The sequence below is a fragment of the Echeneis naucrates genome, chromosome 6 (genome assembly GCF_900963305.1).
Source record: "Echeneis naucrates chromosome 6, fEcheNa1.1, whole genome shotgun sequence".
Lineage (NCBI taxonomy): Eukaryota > Metazoa > Chordata > Actinopteri > Carangiformes > Echeneidae > Echeneis > Echeneis naucrates.
The window spans coordinates 21844024-21864001 of record NC_042516.1 but is presented as its reverse complement, the minus strand read 5'-3'; the positions used below and the strand labels follow the sequence as shown (position 1 = coordinate 21864001).

The window sequence follows — 19978 nt, the reverse complement described above, 5'->3', positions numbered from 1 at the left end:
AAGGGTGTTAAATAACGTCCAGTTGGAGATCAGCTCCATTTCCTCCAGTATCATCCATCTTCTACCTCTTTCCTGTTTCAAGGTCAAATGGGGTGCTGCAGCCAATCCCAGCTCACAATGGACGAGGGCGGGGTCACCCTGGAAAGGTCTCCAGTCCATCACAGGGCCAACACACAGAGACAGACAGAGACCAACAACCATTCACACTCACACCAGACCTACAGACAATTAAGAGTGACTGACTAACCCAAATACGATGTCTTTAGATGGTGGGAGGAAACCCACACAGGCACGGGGAGAACATGGAAACGCACAGAAAGGCCTCAGGCCGGGAACCGAACCTTCTTTGACTGCACTAACCACTACGCCACCGTGCTGCCACTCCAGTATCATGATGTGGCCAAAATTCACCAAGCCACCAGCATTTTCTGAGGTGGCCAGATCAGGTTATTTCTCTCTGCAGTAATTCTGAGCTTTGGTCCAGTTCATTGGCAGGTTTACACAGTGGTACTCATAAAACTGGTTTAGAAAGCTGGAAACGAAGCCAGATCTTACGGGTTGATGATAGAGGACATACAGAGCTGTAAAATGATTACAACTATTGATCTGAAAACTGTCTCTCTCTCTCATTTATTTTTGACATTCCATCAAATCAACTGTCACGAGTAGGTTAGTAAGGAAAGCCTTCATATATTCAAAACATAGAATTATTCTCTTTTCAGCAGTTGAATTGGAAACCAAAAGAACATCAACATTAAATTAAATAAACCTGAGGGCCGATTCACAAAGCAGGTTTAGTGGAAACTCTGTTAACCCTGAAATTAGGGAAAGTGTTGAGTTTTCCGTCTCACAAAGGGAGGTAACTCAAACCAGAGAAAGAGGGGTAATTCAAGCCGTTTCTCAAAGAGAGGTAACTTAACCTCTCGTTCAGTTACCGTAGTAACAGATTTAGAAAATCAGTTTAAAAAAAAGAAGCAGAATCTCTAAACTGGCCATTTCTGGTTTCACTGAAAACAGAAAAACAGACAAATAACAGATGTGACGTTCTTCAATGAGCACCTAGATGTTTGTAGATATTCTGGACGAGTTGGACCGACCTCTAAATAAACTACACTGGAGTTTATGGAACTAAAAAATCAATAGGAGGATGATGGAGATGATGGAGAAAACAGAAAAACACAGTCAGAAGTTGAACTTCCAGCAGGTGGATGCAATCATTCAAAAACACGGACAGATCCTCACACATCTGACGGAGACATCGGTTATAACCTCGAGAAACATATAAGACTATTTTCATATGCAAAGTTTGACTTCCTTTGAGATTTGGTAAACATAAACCTCCTTCTCCTGGACTACGACTCTCCCTGTAGTTTTCCATTACGGACAAAGAAAGGGAAATTATTTTTCTCTTTCAAACACTCAATCTGCTGGAACTTCACATCATTTCTTTCACTCCAACCTGACTACATTTCACATATCAACATCATTCATGTAGCTTAAATTAAAACTGAGTTCTCCTTAATAATAAACATCACAGTCCATGTGTTTTGATATGATTGCGTGGAACAGAGGTTCTCAAACTGCTATTTCATATTTACAGTAACACAACACAAGCTATTATTCAGTTTTTATCAATGCATTTATTCAGCAAATGTTACACAGCACAGGGAATATATTTTGGTACATGCAACAGTGGAACTGAAAAGTAAGGAATGAAAATAGGAAACCCAAAGAACACAAAAGTCCAATGAAACAAAAGACAATGTGACTATAAAACTAAAATGAACACAGCACTTAAAATAATAGCAGTATTTATTCCATCATTTTATGTTGGTACATACAAAAACAACACAATGCTACATTCCAGATCTGCAACTCATGCTAGTTGAAATCACTAATCACTCTGATTATTCATTACTATATTTTCGGGTTGTAAGCTGTTGGTTTAACACCAGAACTTTCCTTTTTTTCTTAATCCCAAAAAATCTGGTTCTGAAAAATAGAAACCAAACTCATCTTCCCATTTGAGATTTTGGAAATAGGAAATATTGATTGATTGATATTTTGGCATGTCTGTCTGATTAATAATTTTTTGCTGAACTCCACACAAAGTCTGATAACTGCTGTAAATTTTCATCATCTTCATGCACTACTTGATTCCTTGAGTAGTAAAGTTTGCGTATTACAGAGCAAATCAGTCTTCTTTCTTCAGCTTTTGGGGCTGGATGTTCCATCTCAGAGTGAAGTTAGTCCATCCCTGATCTGATAGCACCAAACTGAGCTGAGGAGGAATAAAAGAAACACAAGGCTTTTTCCTCCATCACTACAATTTACTGTTATTTTACATCTTTACAAAAGGGAAGAAAGAAAACAGAAAAATCAAATCAATTTACCTGCCGGAGAAGTTGACCATTCATATTTGGATCAGTCAGGTCAACATCAGTTTTAAGTGTCATTTTCACGGTATGTTTGAGTTTTGTAACTAAAAGACGTCCAATAAACATTTTGAAACCAAACACATAGTTCTGAGTTTAATTCAAATATGAAAATGTTTTATTCATTTCTATGAATTCTCACCTTGATGGCAGATGAAAATGTACTGTTTGTCACACCCGTCGTCATCCCAAACATGTCTTTGAGTGTCTTCAACTATACAGAACTGCTCACCACCGGCATTGTTCGGGCTGTTTTCTCTCCAGTTTCTGAAGGAGCTTTGAGATCCGTCAGTCCATCTCCACGGCTCTCTGAACAGACCAATCCAGCTTCCTGAGCTGTCTGTAATCAAAGAACTGACCTCAGCGTTTTCATCTCCGTTTTCAATCATGGCCAAGTCAGTGTGATGCTCTCTGCAGTAATCTCGTGCTGAAGTCCAATTTGTCAGATGTGGGTAAACCTGATAGATCTTCTGGTTTTGTTCTGTGACTGAAAAAGACAGAAATGTTTGTTAAATTTGTCTTACCTGTGTTATGACGCACAATATAATATTCTGTCTGTTAGCTGAGACATTTTCTAAGACATGAATCGGTGAATAACAACAGTCTGTCAGCACCTGACACAATAAATCAGCACAATCCATGAATTCAAATCTTTTCTTACCATTGAAACAAACAAAACCTTTCGTTATTTCACAGGACGCATCCAACCATTGTCCAGAAGGCGATGTGAACACACAGTTTTCATGTCCATATTCATTATTTGGTTCGGTCTGTGCCCAGGATTCATAGCCAGTTTTGTTGGTTTCACCCGTCACTGACCATCTCCAGGAGTTGGTGTCATTGCCCATGTTCCACTTCCAGGACTCTGGAGGATCTTCCAGTCCTATCCATGCCCATGTATCAGATGAAAAATTGGATTTGAGCATGTTTACATCGTCCATGCTTTCAAAGGTAGCCAGGTCGGTGTAATGCTCTCTGCAGTAACGCTGTGCATCGCTCCAGTTCGTTGTGAAGTTAACATAGTGGTACTGACGTGGAGGAAACTGAGAGCCAGAGCTGAGACTGCAACCTGAAGATAGAAGGAGCTTTCAGAATTAAAATGGGAATTTACACAAATTGATGTGTGGGATTTTTAAGTGGAAGAAAAAAATCCAAAAAAGTAAATCTTATAGGTGTTTATTAATCCCAACAAAATGTAATTTCAATGAGTTGTTAAAAAAACAACAACAACAACAACAAAAAACATCTATAACAGCAATTACAAATTTGAAGTTGGCTGTGGGGCTTTGTTATGAGGCTTCCACTTCCACGGGCATGAAGAGAACACACCTCCACACTTTAAAATTCTCCCAGTTCGAGATTAATAAACTAATCTGTCCTCCAATGAGGAGAAGGAAATGGGCCGTAGGAAGGGTTTGGTCAGGGGTATGCTGACTACGAAGCTTGTCTCAACTAATGTTATGCCCAATTTAATCCATGCAATTTTTATAGATTTTCCAAAACATTTGCTAATAGTTTTGCTAAAAAACACCAAACAATCAAAAAAGAAGTACAATAATCACCCTGTGAGTTGAACCAAATATGTACACATTTCTGCGATATTCTTGACCTTACCAAAGAGGAGCAGAACCAGAATCTCTAAACCGGCCATTTCTGGTTTCACTAAAAACAGAAAAACAGACAAATAACAGATGTGACGTTCTTGAATGAGCACGCAGATGTTTGTAGATATTCTGGATGAGTTGGACTGACCGCTAAATAAACTACACTGGAGCTTGATAAGCAAAAAACACTCACGGATGAGGATCAGAAGAACACAACAGGCAGAGTGAACCTGTGAAGACTATTCCTGTACACAGCAAGTCGGGTACAGGCAGGTACTGTGACGGCAAAGACAGGAGACTAACTTATATCTATATCTATTCAAACTAGCCTGTTGAGACTTGGAGTGACGTTCTTTTATTGTTATTATTATTTGTGCATGCAAATTTTTTATTCAAAGTTTTACCTGAGCAGGGATCATATCCACATCAGCGGGTCCACATTCATCTTTTTTGTTGTTTCAAGATTTGCATCATGTGGTGAACAGTAGCTTTTCAAGGCTGTGAGCAGTCAACTGAGTAACTGGGCCTTCTGTGATGGCCATGCAGAGACAATTTTTATAAAATGCTTGCTAGAGTTTATGAACACATGTATCTGTGTTGAATTAAACACCAAAAGCAGACACAACTGCTGCCGTTGCGCTAAAGTGATGTACAAACATAAACTCCTGGTCCTTCTCACCACCTGAACAGAAACATTAACCAAATCAACACATGTGTATGCACAAGGTTAACAGTCGTGCTCTTGGCTGTACTTGTGTTATTCTAGGTTGGCAAAGTAAACACCTTCACTGGCCCCATTAGCACCTTTTCGTGTTCACTTACTCAGCATCTTTCGTCAGCATTCTGTTTGATACAGCAATACCGTGTGTTATTTACTTTACTAAAAAAAGAACACACAGGTCATTTCAATTTATTGCCCGAGTAGAATAAAAATGTTCTCCAGTTAAAGTATCGCGATAAAAAGGTGACGTATCGTTTCCATAGAAACGCGTTGTGGTCGCGGAGCGCGCTGCATAAAATAAAAAACAAAACAAACAAACAAAAGAAAACCTGAACGGAGGAAGCATCATGAAACACATCGGAAGGGAAAGTAAAGATGTGTAAGTGTGTCTTCCTGTAATTTAAGTGTCGGTAATCTTGCTATAATCCGCTGTGGTGATAAATTAGCTAGCTAGCTTTCGTCGCGTTTCGTGGCTAACGTTAGCATGCTTAAAACGCTAGCTAGCTGCCTCTTAACTGAAGCTGTAGCCTGGGATAAAACAAAACGTCCAAATAACGTTAATGTTCAACTAGACTGCTTGTATGGTCATTTATTTAATATCTTCTGTGTTACTATAACCATACACTGAGTATAAAAGTAGATAGATTGAGATGCTAACAAAGTAGACATGATCTAACGGTAGCTAGCTAGCTGTCTAAGTTAGCCAACGCTAACGCTGTAACGTTGTTCCCAAAGATGCACACTGTTTATATTTTTGAAAACCAGGACAGGAAGAAAAAGACTGTTGCAGACAAAGCTCAGATCTGGACCGGCCAAAGGGAGCCTGACTGAAGAGGTAGCTGATCGAGAGCAGGTACAGAGTAAAAACTTATTTTACTTTTAGTTTATAACGTGAAAGTTGCCTTCACTCATTATTCTTATTCATTGTTTTTAAATCAGTTCATTTGAACTCTTACTGCCTTTTATCCGATTTGGTGAAATTGTGATAGATAATATTATGCAAATTAAAAATAACACATCCCCCTGCTTCATAAACTGTTGGGCAAGGGAGACAGGAGCGGACAGAAATATGACAGAACATGGGAAAAAAGACCGAAGGGGGATGGACGCAAACAACAGTGGAATAAATGCTGATAAACGTCATACTTAAAACCTTGTGCCGTACTATGGCTCTCCAGTAAATTCTTGGTTAACTGGTTGTAGTTATGTTTCCCTCCTTGTGTTGTATGCCTGTGCTTCATAAAGGTTAGCACCATAATATCTATCTGTTGCTGATCGAAGTCATGATGAGGTCAACAAAACTATCGACCTCTGTATTATCTAGACCCTGGCTACAGCACCAATTTTATACTTAATTCACAACCTCACTGGTTACTGTAGCATATTTGGGATCGATAGAGTAAATCCATCAATCTACTTAAACATTACCCAGTCCATGGACTCTCTCCAGTTCTTGGTGCAGAGCTGCAGCTCTGCATTGTTTCACTACATAGTTCCTAATGTTGTCATCTCCACAGATGTTCCCTCCAATAATATCAGCATCACTGTATTTGGTTTAATAAAATAATGGCAATTTAATTAATTTAAAGTCAATTCACTATTAAACAGCTGACTTATTCTTTTGACTGTTTAGATAGTGATGAAAGATCAATATTAAGAAGCTTCAAAATGTTATTCTGTTTTTCTTTTAACAGAGTCTTAATGTTACATTTTCAGTGTGTTTTATTTGTCATGATGAAAATTCCTCTTGCCCAGTGTGTTGACGGTAGGAGACACATTTTCATTAAGTATTTGTATATTCAAAGTTTGGGATTATTAATATCAGTCATTCAGATCAGTGGGTCGATGAGGAAAAAAGAATTAGTAAAAATATATGGTAACTACAATGAAATATGTGTAGACTATTTATATTTATTTATTTATCTATTATATCAAAAATGGAGGTTGTCAGCTCCTTATCCGTGATGAAATAATATTATCCTATGGCCTATCATGAACGATTGCTTCAATATACTCTTACAATCTCAAGTTAGTGGGAACTGAGATATGGTGTTTTTAACACCATATCTCAATTTCAGTAATTCAGTAAGTCAGTAATATTTCAGTTTTCAGTAATGATTGTGGAGGATTGCCTTCTGTATAGCCATGTAACCTTGGATCGACCTGCTGAGCTAACATCTCTTTATTTACATCCTATATGAAGAATACAAAAAGAGGTGAGCATGTCTAACTGATGTATTTGAAACACAGGAACAATTTTATGAGAGCCAGTGGAGCAGTAGAACAAAATAGGTAGAAACAAATCTTGAGGCCCATTGTAGTAAATTTTAGGAAACTTTTGCAGAAATTCTCCAATTTGTTATTCAAACAGACGTGCCTTTCATGTTGTTGTTGCTGATGCAAATTTATTGAAAATGTTTAGTTTAATGTTAATGTGAAATGGAAGTGTGTGTGTGTGCGTGTGTGTGAAAAGCAAACCGACAACAAAATACACTAACAATTTGCAATTTGTCATTTTAAAAGTCCAACAGTAAATGTGTAATTGAAGCACATCTGGATAAGACTAATACAAATGAACACACTTCAACAGTAGACCCTCCTTAGTGAAGGGTCTAGATTGGATTGAACCTGGCTAGAAACGTATTGATTCATCTGATCTAGCTTTAATTTCTAGTTCAATCCACGAGGGTGGCATTATATGAGACACTTTCAAAAACTAACTAGATTATCTATAGTTAACAGCACATAGCAGTAACATTAATCGATTTCTTAGTTTTTATGTTAGCTGCTGTCCGTAAAGTTCTGCCTTTCTGGTGTGCAAAAGCTTTCATTTATCGTGTTCATCATCTCTGTGTGGATGAAGCTCGGCCTCATCTCGCTGTGGGATTCCTCGTTGACAAGCGTCTAAAAAGACAAAGACGAAAGCCTTTCAGTGTTTAGGTTACAATTATTGTGTGTGTGTTAGTGTGCGCACGCGCGTGCACCTGTTGCTTTCTTCATCTATTTCGCTCGCAGCTTCTTCCAGGTCAGTTTGACCTTCCACTTCGGATTTTCAAATGCAATTTCTAACTGAAGAAGAAGAAAGACAATATTCAGAGTTGGTTTTTTTTTCTTGTCTAGCTTGTGTTTGTGTTTCAGTTTCTGTCACACGCAGATAAACACAGTATACCTTCTTTTGTAGTTCAGCAGTAACATGTGGATCTTCAACGTTTGCGCTGGACTGAATTGTCAACATCACCGCTCTGATCCATGTCTTCTCTGGTTCTTGCTTTATTCCTGGGAACAAAAGCACAAAACTGACTGAGAAAACAGTGTGAAGTATAAATTCAGTAACCCTACTGAAGAAGCCATGAGGCTTTATAGATAAAAGATTTTACTTCCTGTTTGGAATGAAGTGGTGGACAAGAGCTAAGATAAATAAATACTCGCATTTGTGTGGCAGCAACAGAAGATGTTATGCGAAATGCTAAGTGAACTGAAGATAAAGTTAAAAAAGTCAAATATAGAACAAATATATAACTGAGTCACTGAAATAACATTTGAAATTATACGAGGGAATATAAACTGACACCACTTTACACTTTAAATACCCTATTGGGATGTTGCAGGAATGTTATGTAGGGTTTAAAATTGCATTGCAATTGCAACGCTGTGTTGTTTTGTTTCCCTCAACTGCCAGCTGCTATTTCTGGCTGCAATGCAAAAAATTGCAAATTTCTCAAACCAGGGGACACAGGTCCACATTCATGAGAAGGGCTCATGTGACAGTGAGTTCAATATGTTTTCACAAGACAAGATGGAGGAAATTGCCAAACATTTGCTACTATTTCTGCAATTTTATCGACCCAATGATTTATTGATTTATTGATCTCAGCAGGAAGCAGCATCAGTTTGTATCAGAGTTTGTATTGGTTTGACAGAAAAACAAGAAATCTTAACCAAATTTTTTTGTCATCAATGGACAGTTAGTTGCAGATACAGTAAATAAGTAAATGGTTCTATCAATACACAATTTAACTAGATAACTAGATAACAAAGAAAATGTCTAATTTCTTCTTACCCAAGCAGATGAAAGGATACTTCATATCACACTGCTCATCTGTCCAGGTTCCATTTTCTATCACAATAGCTGCACAATTTTGCTTTCCATTACCATTGTCAGGTCTTCCAGGCTCCCAGTTTAAAATTTCTGTATTTTCTATACCCTCAGCTCCAAGCCAGGCCCAGTGATTGATTTCCATGAGGCCAATCCACACCTCTGTGCCGTTTTCTATGAGCAGTTTGACAGCATCATTTGTAGAGTCATCAGCGATCATGGCCAGAGTGGAAATTAGATTTTCACAGTTGCTTTTTGCATCGTTCCAAGTCATTTCTGTCAGAGTAAGGGTGTAATTGTCACCTGTTGGTAAAAAGTAGAAGAAATAGTTGTGAATCGATTTTCAATCTAGCATGGACAAATATATTTACAGCATATATGGCAGCACGATGTTTGTTGCACTGAAGGACTAAAAAGAGATTTTGTTGTTGAAAAAGTAAATAGTTGCTATTATATAGTGGTTGCAACTACAACGGGTGAATTATCCCATCTGACTAATCCAGAATTATTTTATCTTCAGTAAAGCTCCCAATGCCTTTGCATTTCTCCAGCTATTTGTTTTGGTTTTCTGCTGTTTTTCCTAACTGGTGTGATATCTTTCAAATGTCTGATAACAGTTTAGTGAGGAAGTAAAGAGACTTGTTTTGACACTTTGGTTTTTAGAGATTAAGAGGGAATCTCATAGTCATTGCAAACTGCTTTGTCCCAGCTGCTCAGAATCAGGATCTAATCTGGTCCCCATTCCCCTTGTACAATATTTAATTGCAATACTTTTGGTTGATTCCCACCGTCAAAACAAACAGAAGGTCTCAGTTGTGCACAGTCGTTCCTGTTCCAGAAACCATCAGTATTCATGCTCACGCACTGCCCCGTGTCGGTCAATTCTTCCAACTGGTCGGGGTTCCAGTTGAAGTATGTGGCTTCTTCACCGTCCACCCAGGTCCACATTGACGAGTTGGTGAACAGTCCTATCCAGGCCTTTCCACTGAATCCATACTTCGTCATCCCCATTAATGTCTTGGTGGTCCCTTCGTTTTGTATTTGGACTAATTCAATCTTCCTCGTCATGCAATACTCAAGTGCATCAAACCAGGTCTTATTGGATTTGATAATAAAATGAATGTATGTCACAGAAGAAGAGGGGAGGCAAAAACCTGAGGAGGGAAACAACAAAATATTAGAATAATATATAACTGAAATGTGAATATGGGATTTATATGTATTTGTAGCCCAAAATGAGTTTGTGACAAAATTATAGTTGAGAGAAAGAGAAATGTATTGATGATTGAGTGATCACAGCTCCTAAGTTAGACTTCTTCAAAGGTTGTGAGTGTTTTGTACCAGATTTATTAAACATCTGGTTTTGTATCCTATTGTTTGCAATAAGAAATAAACTAGAAAAACAGCACTCAAAGGGAACACCATGATTTAGAACAAATTAACAACAACATGAGTGTAGTGCAGATACAAAAACAAACATTGAGCTTGGCATTTTAAGAATCAATATTGTATCAATTTTATTAATTTAATTATATTTTTTAAATCTTTTTAATCTGTCTCAGTCTCATTAATCTATTCTGAATTCTAAACTCGCATAGATTAAGATATTTTTTTTTTAACTGCAGCTAGGTGTTGTGTTTTTTTTTTTGTTTGTTTCTTTTGGGGGGGGGGTTAGGTTTTATTGTTGGTGACATTAAGAATCACAATCTGTGGAAACAGGATAAAATTTAAACTGCAACTTACATGCGACATCAGTCAAAAGTTTCACACTTGTGCGTTCATTTGTTTGGCGCTATGTGTGTCTGAAAAGATTTAATGTTGACTGTTGAAGTAACGGCTGTTGGCCTTTGAGAGTCAGTAAAGAGCTGCCCTTTCTATCGTTTCACATTATTGGTGGACTTCAGTACTTCAATACTAACGTACCAAATGTTTACTGATCTATAGTAAATATACTTGTTTAATGTTTGGATAAGTCACAAAAAGAAGATAAAAATTAAAGTTTCTTCTTGATAACACATTTAATCTATTATTGATTTTCCTGAGATTTATTCTCTGATTGCGTTGATTTGTATCCATTCTAAAAAATTAAATATATATCAAATCTGGTATTTGCTCCAATAATCTTAACATAAAAACAAACAAATCTCACCTGTGAGCAGCAGCAGCACCACAAACAGAGTTTCATTCATCCTGACTGGGATTAACTGTGAACAAAACAAGATCCAACATGAAAACTGGTGTGATGGATTTTGTCTCTATCTCAACATACATACATACATACATACATATATATATATATATATATATATATGTATGTATATGGAGAAAAAGAAAAAGTTAAAATTGCAAGTGTATTATATTAAAAATATTAAAAATTGCTCACCAAACGTGTAGTTTCCTGAGATGTGAACAGCATTCTCTCTGCAGAGAGCGACTTAAATAGTCTCATATGAAAATACAAACGAGCTCAGACTGACGAGCGTCGGAGTTGACTGACTGGTGCTACGCACCATTAAGAAAGAAAGAAATTAACATGCAAACAGTGACATGGTGGGTTTGTTGCTAAAAGTGAATCCATCAGTCGTCTAACCCTAACCCTGTAATATGATGAGACATAATGAATATATACTGTTATTTATTTATATATATATATATATATATATATATATATATATATATATATATATAGTTCATGACTGTTTCTGATTCAACACATTGTAGATTTAGCAATTAATCTTAATATTCAAAGATGTTCAGATGGATCATTCAAATCCAGGTGAGCATGCAATGTCAACATCCACCCTGTTGTAAAACATGTCATTTATTCAGCTCTCTGAAAACTTGAGCTTAGAACAAAAGAACTCAACATCGATACAAAAAAGGTAAACAGGAGATTTTCTTTATCACTTTAATATAATGTATAGTTGTATTTCCAAAAACAAAATGCTTTGCTTTTGTCAACCAAGGAAAAGGCTAAAATCAAGGATATGATTTGATTATCTCATCATATTTCATCTCGACGAAAAACTAGTCCAGCAGTGGAAAGGGGGTTAGTTGGCCTTTACTAGCAGGTTAAGTTGCGGAGTTAAAAACACACATATGTTCACAAGTTTTGGTGGAAAACAAGTAACGTAAGTTACGTAACTATGAAACGTAAAAAAAAACAACAGTTTTCTTCAGCATGCTGTAGAGAGAGTTTTTTATGAGTTCATGATGGTGGGTTTATATTTAGTGCTTCTCCTCTGAACATGTGGATGTAATTGGTAAAAGCCCTGTGATACCTTCAGTAGTTTGTGATGTTTGTTACTTAAAGTCAAATGAATTGGAAATTTAAGATAATTTGCATCCAGAGCTCCACAAATGATCCATTCAAATGTGACTCCTGAACGCATAACTTTAATCTTTGGCCATTTCAGGTCAGGTTTTTAACCTGTTGAGTATTCCTGACTAAAAACATTCCTGTCATTCTTAGGATTTTGAAATGATTAGCAGATGTTATCACACTAACTAGCAGTAGCAGTATGATGTGACAGATTAAGGCTGCATCTGAGTTTTTGTTGTCTGAAGAGAACCTGTAAAAAGCTCAGTTGTATCTGGATCACCTGCAGTAACATCTGTACTGTAACTGTACATGATCCAGTTCTAAGGCCCTGCCATTACTTTGTTGCTAGACTTGTTCCACTGCATGCTTGTGTTCATGAGAAAGCTTGTCAAGTTTGTCCCAGACGCCCAAACATGTTGCTTTATGGCATTCACTTTCATCATAGCAACAGCATACACTTATATTTGGAACTGAAAGGAAACCACAAGGCTTCCTGTTGGTGTGCATTCTTTTGTTAGCTATGAATGGAAAAGAGAATAATACTTTGAGCAAAGTATTCCAGAAGAGTGTTTTTAATGGCTGTGTGACTGTGCATGATTTTGCTTAGAGACATAGGGAGTCACCATGTCATGCCCTCACTCTGAGAACAGTCATTGTGCAATTTCTGTGAAATTTAATATAGCTCTGACTGAAATTAGCCTTTTAAAGTGATGCAAACATGAAAAAGGAAAGAACAGAAACACAGGGAATATGTTTGATGTAGAAACACGTCTCAGTGTAATGTGAGTGTGAGTGTGTGTGTGTGTGTATATATATATATATATACGTGTGTATGTGTATGTGTGTGTGTGTGTGTGTGTGTGTTAAAATGGAGTTAGTGAAGGATGTTTTTGCTGGTTTGATAAATAGAAAGATGCATTTAGATGATTTACATGAATAACCTTGTTTCATTGCCATTTTATTTTCTAAAGATTAACTTATTACCTGCATTGCTCTGCATTAGAAGGACTTTATTTGGACTAAACAACTTGACCAGCAAGACACCAGGGCAGTTATGGATCATTGAACTCTTAGCTCAGCTATTTGCAACAATTTACATTTGGAGTCCTTTGAATAAAAACACAAACTCCTTGTTAAAACAATGACCCTTCTTGGAAAAGAAGAGCCAACCTTTAAAAAGTAAAACTAAATAGTTTGGTCATAGTGTACTAGTGTACTAAAGAAAAAAATATAACTTTTGATTATTGTCAAAATGTTGAGTGTATTGAGTCATAAATTGATATTAAAGCTCATTAGAAGTTCGCTCCTGCTTTAAAGAAGAATTTTGTTGGAGCTCAGGTTTAAAAAAGACTGAATTTGAATGTTGCTCCAGGTATTAGCTCTTTGGACCCTGGACTCATCAACTTCCTATTCAATGTAGGAAAACAGCTCCACGGTGTGGACAACCATAATTATTGCTACCCTCAACATTTATCTGTGCTCATCTTCTGCCAGTAAACAATTTTCATTCAACCGTTCAGAGTAGGGAGATAAAAAAAAAAACAAAAACACAAACTAGAGAGAATACTTGTCACTTGTATTTATTTATACTATATCATATTTATATTCTATGTTCAGATATATATTTATATAGATATTTACAAATGGCAGTGTTGCCAGTAGAAGAAACATATTTCAACAAACTGGATGACAAAAACAAGTTCAATTCAGTGCTATGCAGAAAGCACAAAGTTTGACTTAAAACAACAACAAAAAAAAAAACCCAAAACAAACAAACAAAAAAAAAGAATAAAAAACAGAAATTGGGAAAACAGCCAAAACACTTGGGTGTGATCAAATTTACACAAAGCTTTCCATCAAGCTATGTCACACTGTTTGTGGATTTTACGTTACTTGGGTTTCTGCTCCTAAACTTGTGCAAATATAGTGTCGCTGAAAGTGGCGTCGCATTACCGGACAGAGACCACCAGACTTAAATATGTTTAAAAAAAAACAAACAAACAAACAAAAAAAAAAACTACGCACTGAAACAATGAACTGATGCTTTCTGAGATCCAGGTAATAATTGTTCGCATTAAGTACAGCCATGCAGTAGCAGCGATTGTCACACATTCTTCGAGACTTTTTTCTGATAGCTTGCCTTTCTTCTCCGACATGTATCAGTCAAAATATTGGACCATACAAACATGCGGTATATATTATCTCTCACATTCACCCGCTCAGAGAATACACTTTGGAATTAAATGGCTTTTTGAGAAAAAAATAAATGCTCCGAAAAGAAAACAAAAAAAAAAAGGTTTGTACTGACTAATTAGTTTCTACTCTATCTTTTCATAAAGTCAATTAAGTATTCTTCTTTCTCCTAAAAATAGAAAAGTGCCTCCAACTTCGCAAACTAAGACCCTCTGACACACGTGCACTCACATGAGTTTGTGCAACAAGCGTAAGCTATCTTTTCTATAAATACAGTACGTTTTTATATTCTCCTCTTTTTAGACCCCACATGGTCTACTTAATAAAAATAGAATAAAAAATAACTTTGAATACATTCTAGAAACAAACACACAACTGGGTTGGTCGAATACAGAGGGTGGGGGCACTAAGAGGCAGTTCCTGGTGGAGGTGTGTGGAGGAGGGCACAGATTAACCCTCGGTAGGAAGCTTTTCAAGGGTGCACTTTGAAAGAGAGCAGTTCCTCTGAGTGCATGTTGTTGAGCGAACGCAGCTCAGGAAGCTTGAGCAGCAGTTTGGTGAAAGTGGTGGCTGCCTCCTCGCCGTGGTTGTGCATGACCAGGTTTCGCAGACCTCGGATCAGTTTGTCCTGCAGGGCTTCCACTGAGTTCAGATCCTGGATCCCTGACCGATCTGATTCACAAGAGAGAAAGAGGGGGCAACGTTAACACTGTATACACCGATTTAAATGGATCTGATGACTTTAGAGTTATATGTTTGATAAAAGCGCTCTTACCGGCTGAGACGAGCACCACGGCAGTGAAGAGGCTCATTTCATCTGCATCGAGTCGCAGCGCTGCCAGTTTCTCACTGAACTCGCACATGGAGTTGAGCAGCTCGCCGGCGCCCAGCATGCGTAGTGTGTCGAGGCTGTAGCGCTTCCCGCTGAGGAAAGTGACCGTCCGCTCCACCACGTTGAACAGGGAGGCAAATCGGACCATCAGCACCTGGGAGATAGAGGGGATTTTTGGTTTAAAGCAACTGGATCCTCTTTTTATTCATCTATGTTTTAAGACAATGTAAGTTTGTCAATTTTTTTAAATGCACTGGCTCATTGCAAACTCAAAGACGTCAGACTGAATGAATGAAAAAATTTGCACAGGATCTACAGGCATCAGGAGAAGATGATAACTTGGTGCAAAAATATCAAAACTTGCGTCCAGCCAATAATCTGAATAAAATCTATCAGTGTGCAAATCTAAGCTCTACCAGAAGAGAATAATGTTACTAATGTTGCCATTGGACACACAACATGTGTGGAGTCTCTTTCACTTCCATTCCTAGTGTTATCAGAGTAAATGTTAGTCAGCACACACAGCCAACAGTCTTGAGACAAGCCACAGTAGGTCATGTGTTCTGGGTGTTTGAAGAGGCTGCTATGTTTGACTTCAAAGTGAGCGTGAAATAACACAAGGTCTTAAAGTTTTGCCTGTTTACCTCAAAAGTTCCAGCTTTCAGGAGGCTGACTTGGTCGTGCTCAGGGAGGTCACGAAAGCCAGGGATCCTCTTGGCGAACTCGACCACCTCCCGCACGGCTGGGGTGAAGCTCATGGAGAACTCCTCCCAGATCTCCTGACTGGGCTTGTGGGGGTCCACGTAGGGCGAGGTGTTCATCGGACAGACCTGTGAAAACACGAACAGAAGGATCAGTGAGGGCTCTCACTGGAAGCTTGCTGTCAATTTAAAGAAAAATAATTTATTATTTGACTCACCAAGTGTGCTCTGTTGTTCACACAGCTGGTTGGTCCATTATAACCACTTGAGGCAGTTTGTGTGTTAAATTCATGCTGTCTTTGGCTCTGTCCTGATGGCTCACAACTGGGGGCGCTGTCGAGCTGCTGCTGATAAACTCCACTCTCTTCCCTATAATCAGCATCGGTGAGGTGTTGGCTGTTACTGTACGAACTGTGCTGGTAGCCCCCAACAACTGCGTTGTTATTCCAGCAGTTCCAGCTCTCCTGCTGCTCCTCCATGCGGCTGTTGCACCCTGTCTCCGCCGGCAAGGGTGAGACCTGGCCTTTTGCGGGTGACCTCTGCTGGCTGAACACTAAGGCATCTTGATGCTGCCTGCTCGTGGTGACGAGAGCCTCGTCCTCGCCGCTGTCCGATGAGCAGGAGGAGCTGGAGGTAGTGTCCATGGAAACGACAGACTCTGAGTCTTGGGGACACTGAGGAGAGGAGGGGTTGGAGCACGATGGGGAGTCTGAAGCAGAGGAGGAGGAAGAGGAGAGCGAGGACCCGGTGTCGCTGCTCATGGCCTCCATGGGCAGTGGGGGGCTCTGGTTTCCGTGCAGCATGCTGTGAAGCTGGCTGTTGTTGCTCATCATGTTGTTCATGGCGTTCTGCATCTCCAGCAGCATCCTCTGCTTTTCCCTCTTTGGGATGCGGCCGAATCTGACAGCTGAGGGTGAAAGTAGAAGCTGTTAGATTGTATCAAGGTTAAAGATGAACTTAAAAAAGGAAAACTCTTTCGTCAGTGCTGCAATCAGTGGGTGTTAACTTGATTCTAATACACAAAACAAGCCACTAGCTAATCTAAATGCTCACCATCTCTGGACATGCCAACAGCCAGACACTTCTTGAACCGACACTGCTGGCAGCGGTTCCTGTTGATCCTCATGATGGTGCAGTTCTCCATCTTAAGACACTTCTTGTACTGGATGTTCTGCTGGATGCTTCTCCTGAAGAAGCCCTAAAGAACAAATGAGGAATTTTAGGCATTTCAGCTTAAGTGCTTGGCATGAGCACAGGAATCAAACTTGCAGAAAGGCACTGCTTTGTTCCAGGAACTTGTCGCACCTTGCATCCTTCACAAGCATGAACACCATAGTGGAAGCCCGAGGCCACGTCGCCACACACCTTGCATAACAGAACCATTCCATTGATCTCTGCAGAGACAAAATAAGTTGGATAAGTTGTGATTCATGGGCATCGGATCACATGAACAACAGGTTTTCCCAACAGCAGGACCCTGATCCCGGACTTACTGGTGATGCTGCTCTTCGAAGATGTGGAGGAGCGGCCGGCCTTCTCCATCCCCTGACCACGTGAGTGCCCGGCCTTGGCCGGCGGGGCGATGTCCACCACCATGCCCACAGCCCTGCTGGGCAGCGAGGGGCGGGACAGAGGGGGCGATGTGGACAGGTAGCCGCCGCTGGGGCTGCTGCTCATACAGGACTCTGGGCTTGAGGCAGAGCCAGAGGAAATATAGGCAATGACGCCTCCTGTGGAGAGGGAGAGGAGCCGACGTGTTATTCTGTGAGCAGTTTCATCTTTTTTAGTAGTAACTACATACAACGAGACTAACAGACTTCTTCTTCACTGCTTCAAAGAAACACGAAGGCCACATTTTCTATCTCTGGGTGTGTGTTTTCATTTTCGTGTAAGTCTGTTTCGTAGAAATTAATGCGCTCAACTGTAGTAACAACCACATCAAGGTAGGAGCCTTTTTTTTTTTTTAAACTCTACTACGAATCAAGGCTGCCAACGTTAATGTGAGCCAGCGACAATAACAGGACTTTAACCATAAACCGCAGCAATAAAAAAAGAAAATGTGTTCAGTGTGCCAAATAAACATGTAGTACAGTGTGTGCAGGTAGTTCTGACACGCCTAGACCGCACACCAGGGAGGAATGTGTGTGTGTTTCCTGGTTGGTTATTCACTGCTGTGATTGACCTGCTTTATCATCGCCGGTGCTGACTGGTTGGATAACACAGTTACATAATACGGCTGGTCTGAATGCTCTGGGAGTGTGCTCCACTGACTCGACCACCACGCAGGGTCACTGAAGCACCGGAGTAACACAACAGTTTGTAAAAACAAACAAACAAACAAAAAAGGTTATATAATGACACGTTGGGACAGAAAAAAGATCTGGTTTGAACACAATTTGGAAATGAAAAAAAGAAAGAAAATTAAACGAAAGTTTGGTGGTTCTTCGTTTTTTAGGGCCAAACTGAGGAACTGTCAAAATTTCTTTATTTTCCTTAAACTAATAAATCCACAGAGCATGTTTACTGATCGTTTTGTGTCATCATTTCTTGTGTTAAGGGCCAAAATAGATAAAAAAGCTTTTTAGAGTCCCACATTTTCCAAGTTGCCGCTTCTCATTTCTGACTGTTAACTGCAGAAAGTGATGGCAGAACAAGAGAAACGTCACTGAGGACTCCAAACTCTGGAGCTGGGACAAAAAAAAAAAAAAAAAAAAAGTTATGTGCCCTTGATCAAGGTGTTAACACAACTCAGTCGGTTTGTCTTTCGCTTTGTAGGCAGCAAATAAAAAATAAAAACAAAACAACTACATTAAGACAGAAAACAGCTGCTGCTGGATTTTTTGTGTAGAAGTCGGGATGATTATCTAATACAGACCATGACTGCTCTCTTTCACGCCCCGCCCACACGTGGACCTGTCATGTATTTCTGTGAAAGCGCGAGGACAAAAAAAAAACTAGGTCAGCTCGCGGCTCTGTCTCACGTGTACCCTGCAGTCCGGCCTCGCGCCGGGAGACTCTGCGTACACGGCGGATTATGCAATGCGCCGCGTCACGAGCCGCCCCCCGACCAATCGGAGGCCGACTCCGCCGGAGCGTGCCGCCCGGACGGAACGCCCCTCGGCCAATCAGAGCACAGCTCCGGAGAGCGTGTACACACTGGCACATGGCGAGAATACGGCGGCCATGTGAGGCGGAGCAGGGAAGTGGAACAGTGTTGTTGTGTCACCGCAACGTCCACACCTCCAGTCCGCACTGACATTATTCAAAAACACTGAAAATCAGGCGCAGAGCGTTCAGGAAAAATAAAAACACCGTCATTCATTTAGCTGCTGGAAGTATTTATTCATATAATCTGAGTAATAACGACGGTCCCGGTGCGCTCGAGCCACAGCCGCTGTTTTAGTGATTTTAGGACACACAATACACGAAAAAGGAGGCGCAATAAAACTCGATTCGTCCAAATCAGATACAAGAATAAAGGAAATTTTAGCCGAATTTACCGCCGCGACTGCCACCGAAGCATCTCTGCAAGCGAGCATGCAAAGAATGTTTTGAAATGCAGAAATCCTCTTACCAGGCTTGGCTGTCCCCACGTCCTCAGGCATCTCTGCGACTCAACACACTCAGAGTCAGCACCAAAAGTACAGCTCTAATCAAAAGACGACGTCGACGACGGAGGACTAAAGGTGTCGACACTCACAGCAGGAGTCTGTTTGTGGACGAGGAGCTGCAGCAGGTCCAGGTCCGGGACTGGGACTGAGCAGGAGCGGGATGAGGCGGACCTCCCTCCGTCCGTGAGACTGCGGGTAGTAACAAGAACTCAATGTTCAAAAATGTTCCCGTTAGTGGGCTCGCCCATGTGACCTTTTTCTTTTTTTTCCGTTTGTCGGCCACGCCCCTCTCCGCCCCGGCGCTCGAGCCACTTTAACCCAGTGACACACTTTCAGGACCAGGAGGGGGCGGAGCCAAGCGTCCCCGCCGACGTAACAGCGGTCACGTTGCACAGCACAACGTGCAGGGTGAAGCCCGAGCGGCGCCGTGCAGCCGTGCAGCGTGCAGACCGACCCCCCCCCC

At 40.1% G+C, this 19978-nt stretch overlaps 3 protein-coding genes across 5 annotated transcripts; all 3 read right to left on the bottom strand.

Annotated features, from left to right (window-relative positions):
• Positions 1-1627: 1627 nt before the first annotated feature.
• On the bottom strand, positions 1628-4353 carry LOC115045017 (macrophage mannose receptor 1-like). Of its 2 annotated transcripts, XM_029504464.1 has the most exons (6): positions 4233-4353; positions 4050-4097; positions 3097-3504; positions 2578-2922; positions 2394-2482; positions 1628-2281 (listed from the first exon to the last, which is right to left on the bottom strand). In XM_029504464.1, the coding sequence occupies exons 2-6, from the start codon at positions 4084-4086 to the stop codon at positions 2195-2197; spliced, it is 966 nt and encodes a 321-aa protein (XP_029360324.1). In that variant the 5' UTR covers positions 4087-4097; positions 4233-4353; the 3' UTR covers positions 1628-2194. The 2 variants fall into 2 exon arrangements, with proteins under 2 accessions (XP_029360324.1, XP_029360325.1); XM_029504465.1 differs by lacking the exon at positions 2394-2482.
• Positions 4354-7089: 2736 nt separating this feature from the next.
• Positions 7090-11295, bottom strand: LOC115045461 (C-type mannose receptor 2-like). 2 transcript variants are annotated; one of them, XM_029505151.1, is made up of 7 exons: positions 11240-11295; positions 11006-11060; positions 9645-10010; positions 8821-9159; positions 7930-8036; positions 7745-7825; positions 7090-7664 (listed from the first exon to the last, which is right to left on the bottom strand). In XM_029505151.1, the coding sequence occupies exons 1-6, from the start codon at positions 11270-11272 to the stop codon at positions 7787-7789; spliced, it is 939 nt and encodes a 312-aa protein (XP_029361011.1). In that variant the 5' UTR covers positions 11273-11295; the 3' UTR covers positions 7090-7664; positions 7745-7786. The 2 variants fall into 2 exon arrangements, with proteins under 2 accessions (XP_029361011.1, XP_029361010.1); XM_029505150.1 differs by having other exon boundaries at positions 7091-7664; positions 7745-7829.
• Positions 11296-13732: 2437 nt separating this feature from the next.
• Positions 13733-19729, bottom strand: nr1d2a (nuclear receptor subfamily 1, group D, member 2a). Its single transcript, XM_029505047.1, has 8 exons — positions 19479-19729; positions 17398-17634; positions 17210-17298; positions 16958-17102; positions 16123-16811; positions 15848-16033; positions 15147-15357; positions 13733-15043 (listed from the first exon to the last, which is right to left on the bottom strand). Exons 1-8 carry the CDS (start codon positions 19507-19509, stop codon positions 14844-14846), a joined length of 1788 nt encoding a protein of 595 aa, XP_029360907.1. The 5' UTR covers positions 19510-19729; the 3' UTR covers positions 13733-14843.
• Between the last annotated feature and the right edge of the window lie 249 nt (positions 19730-19978).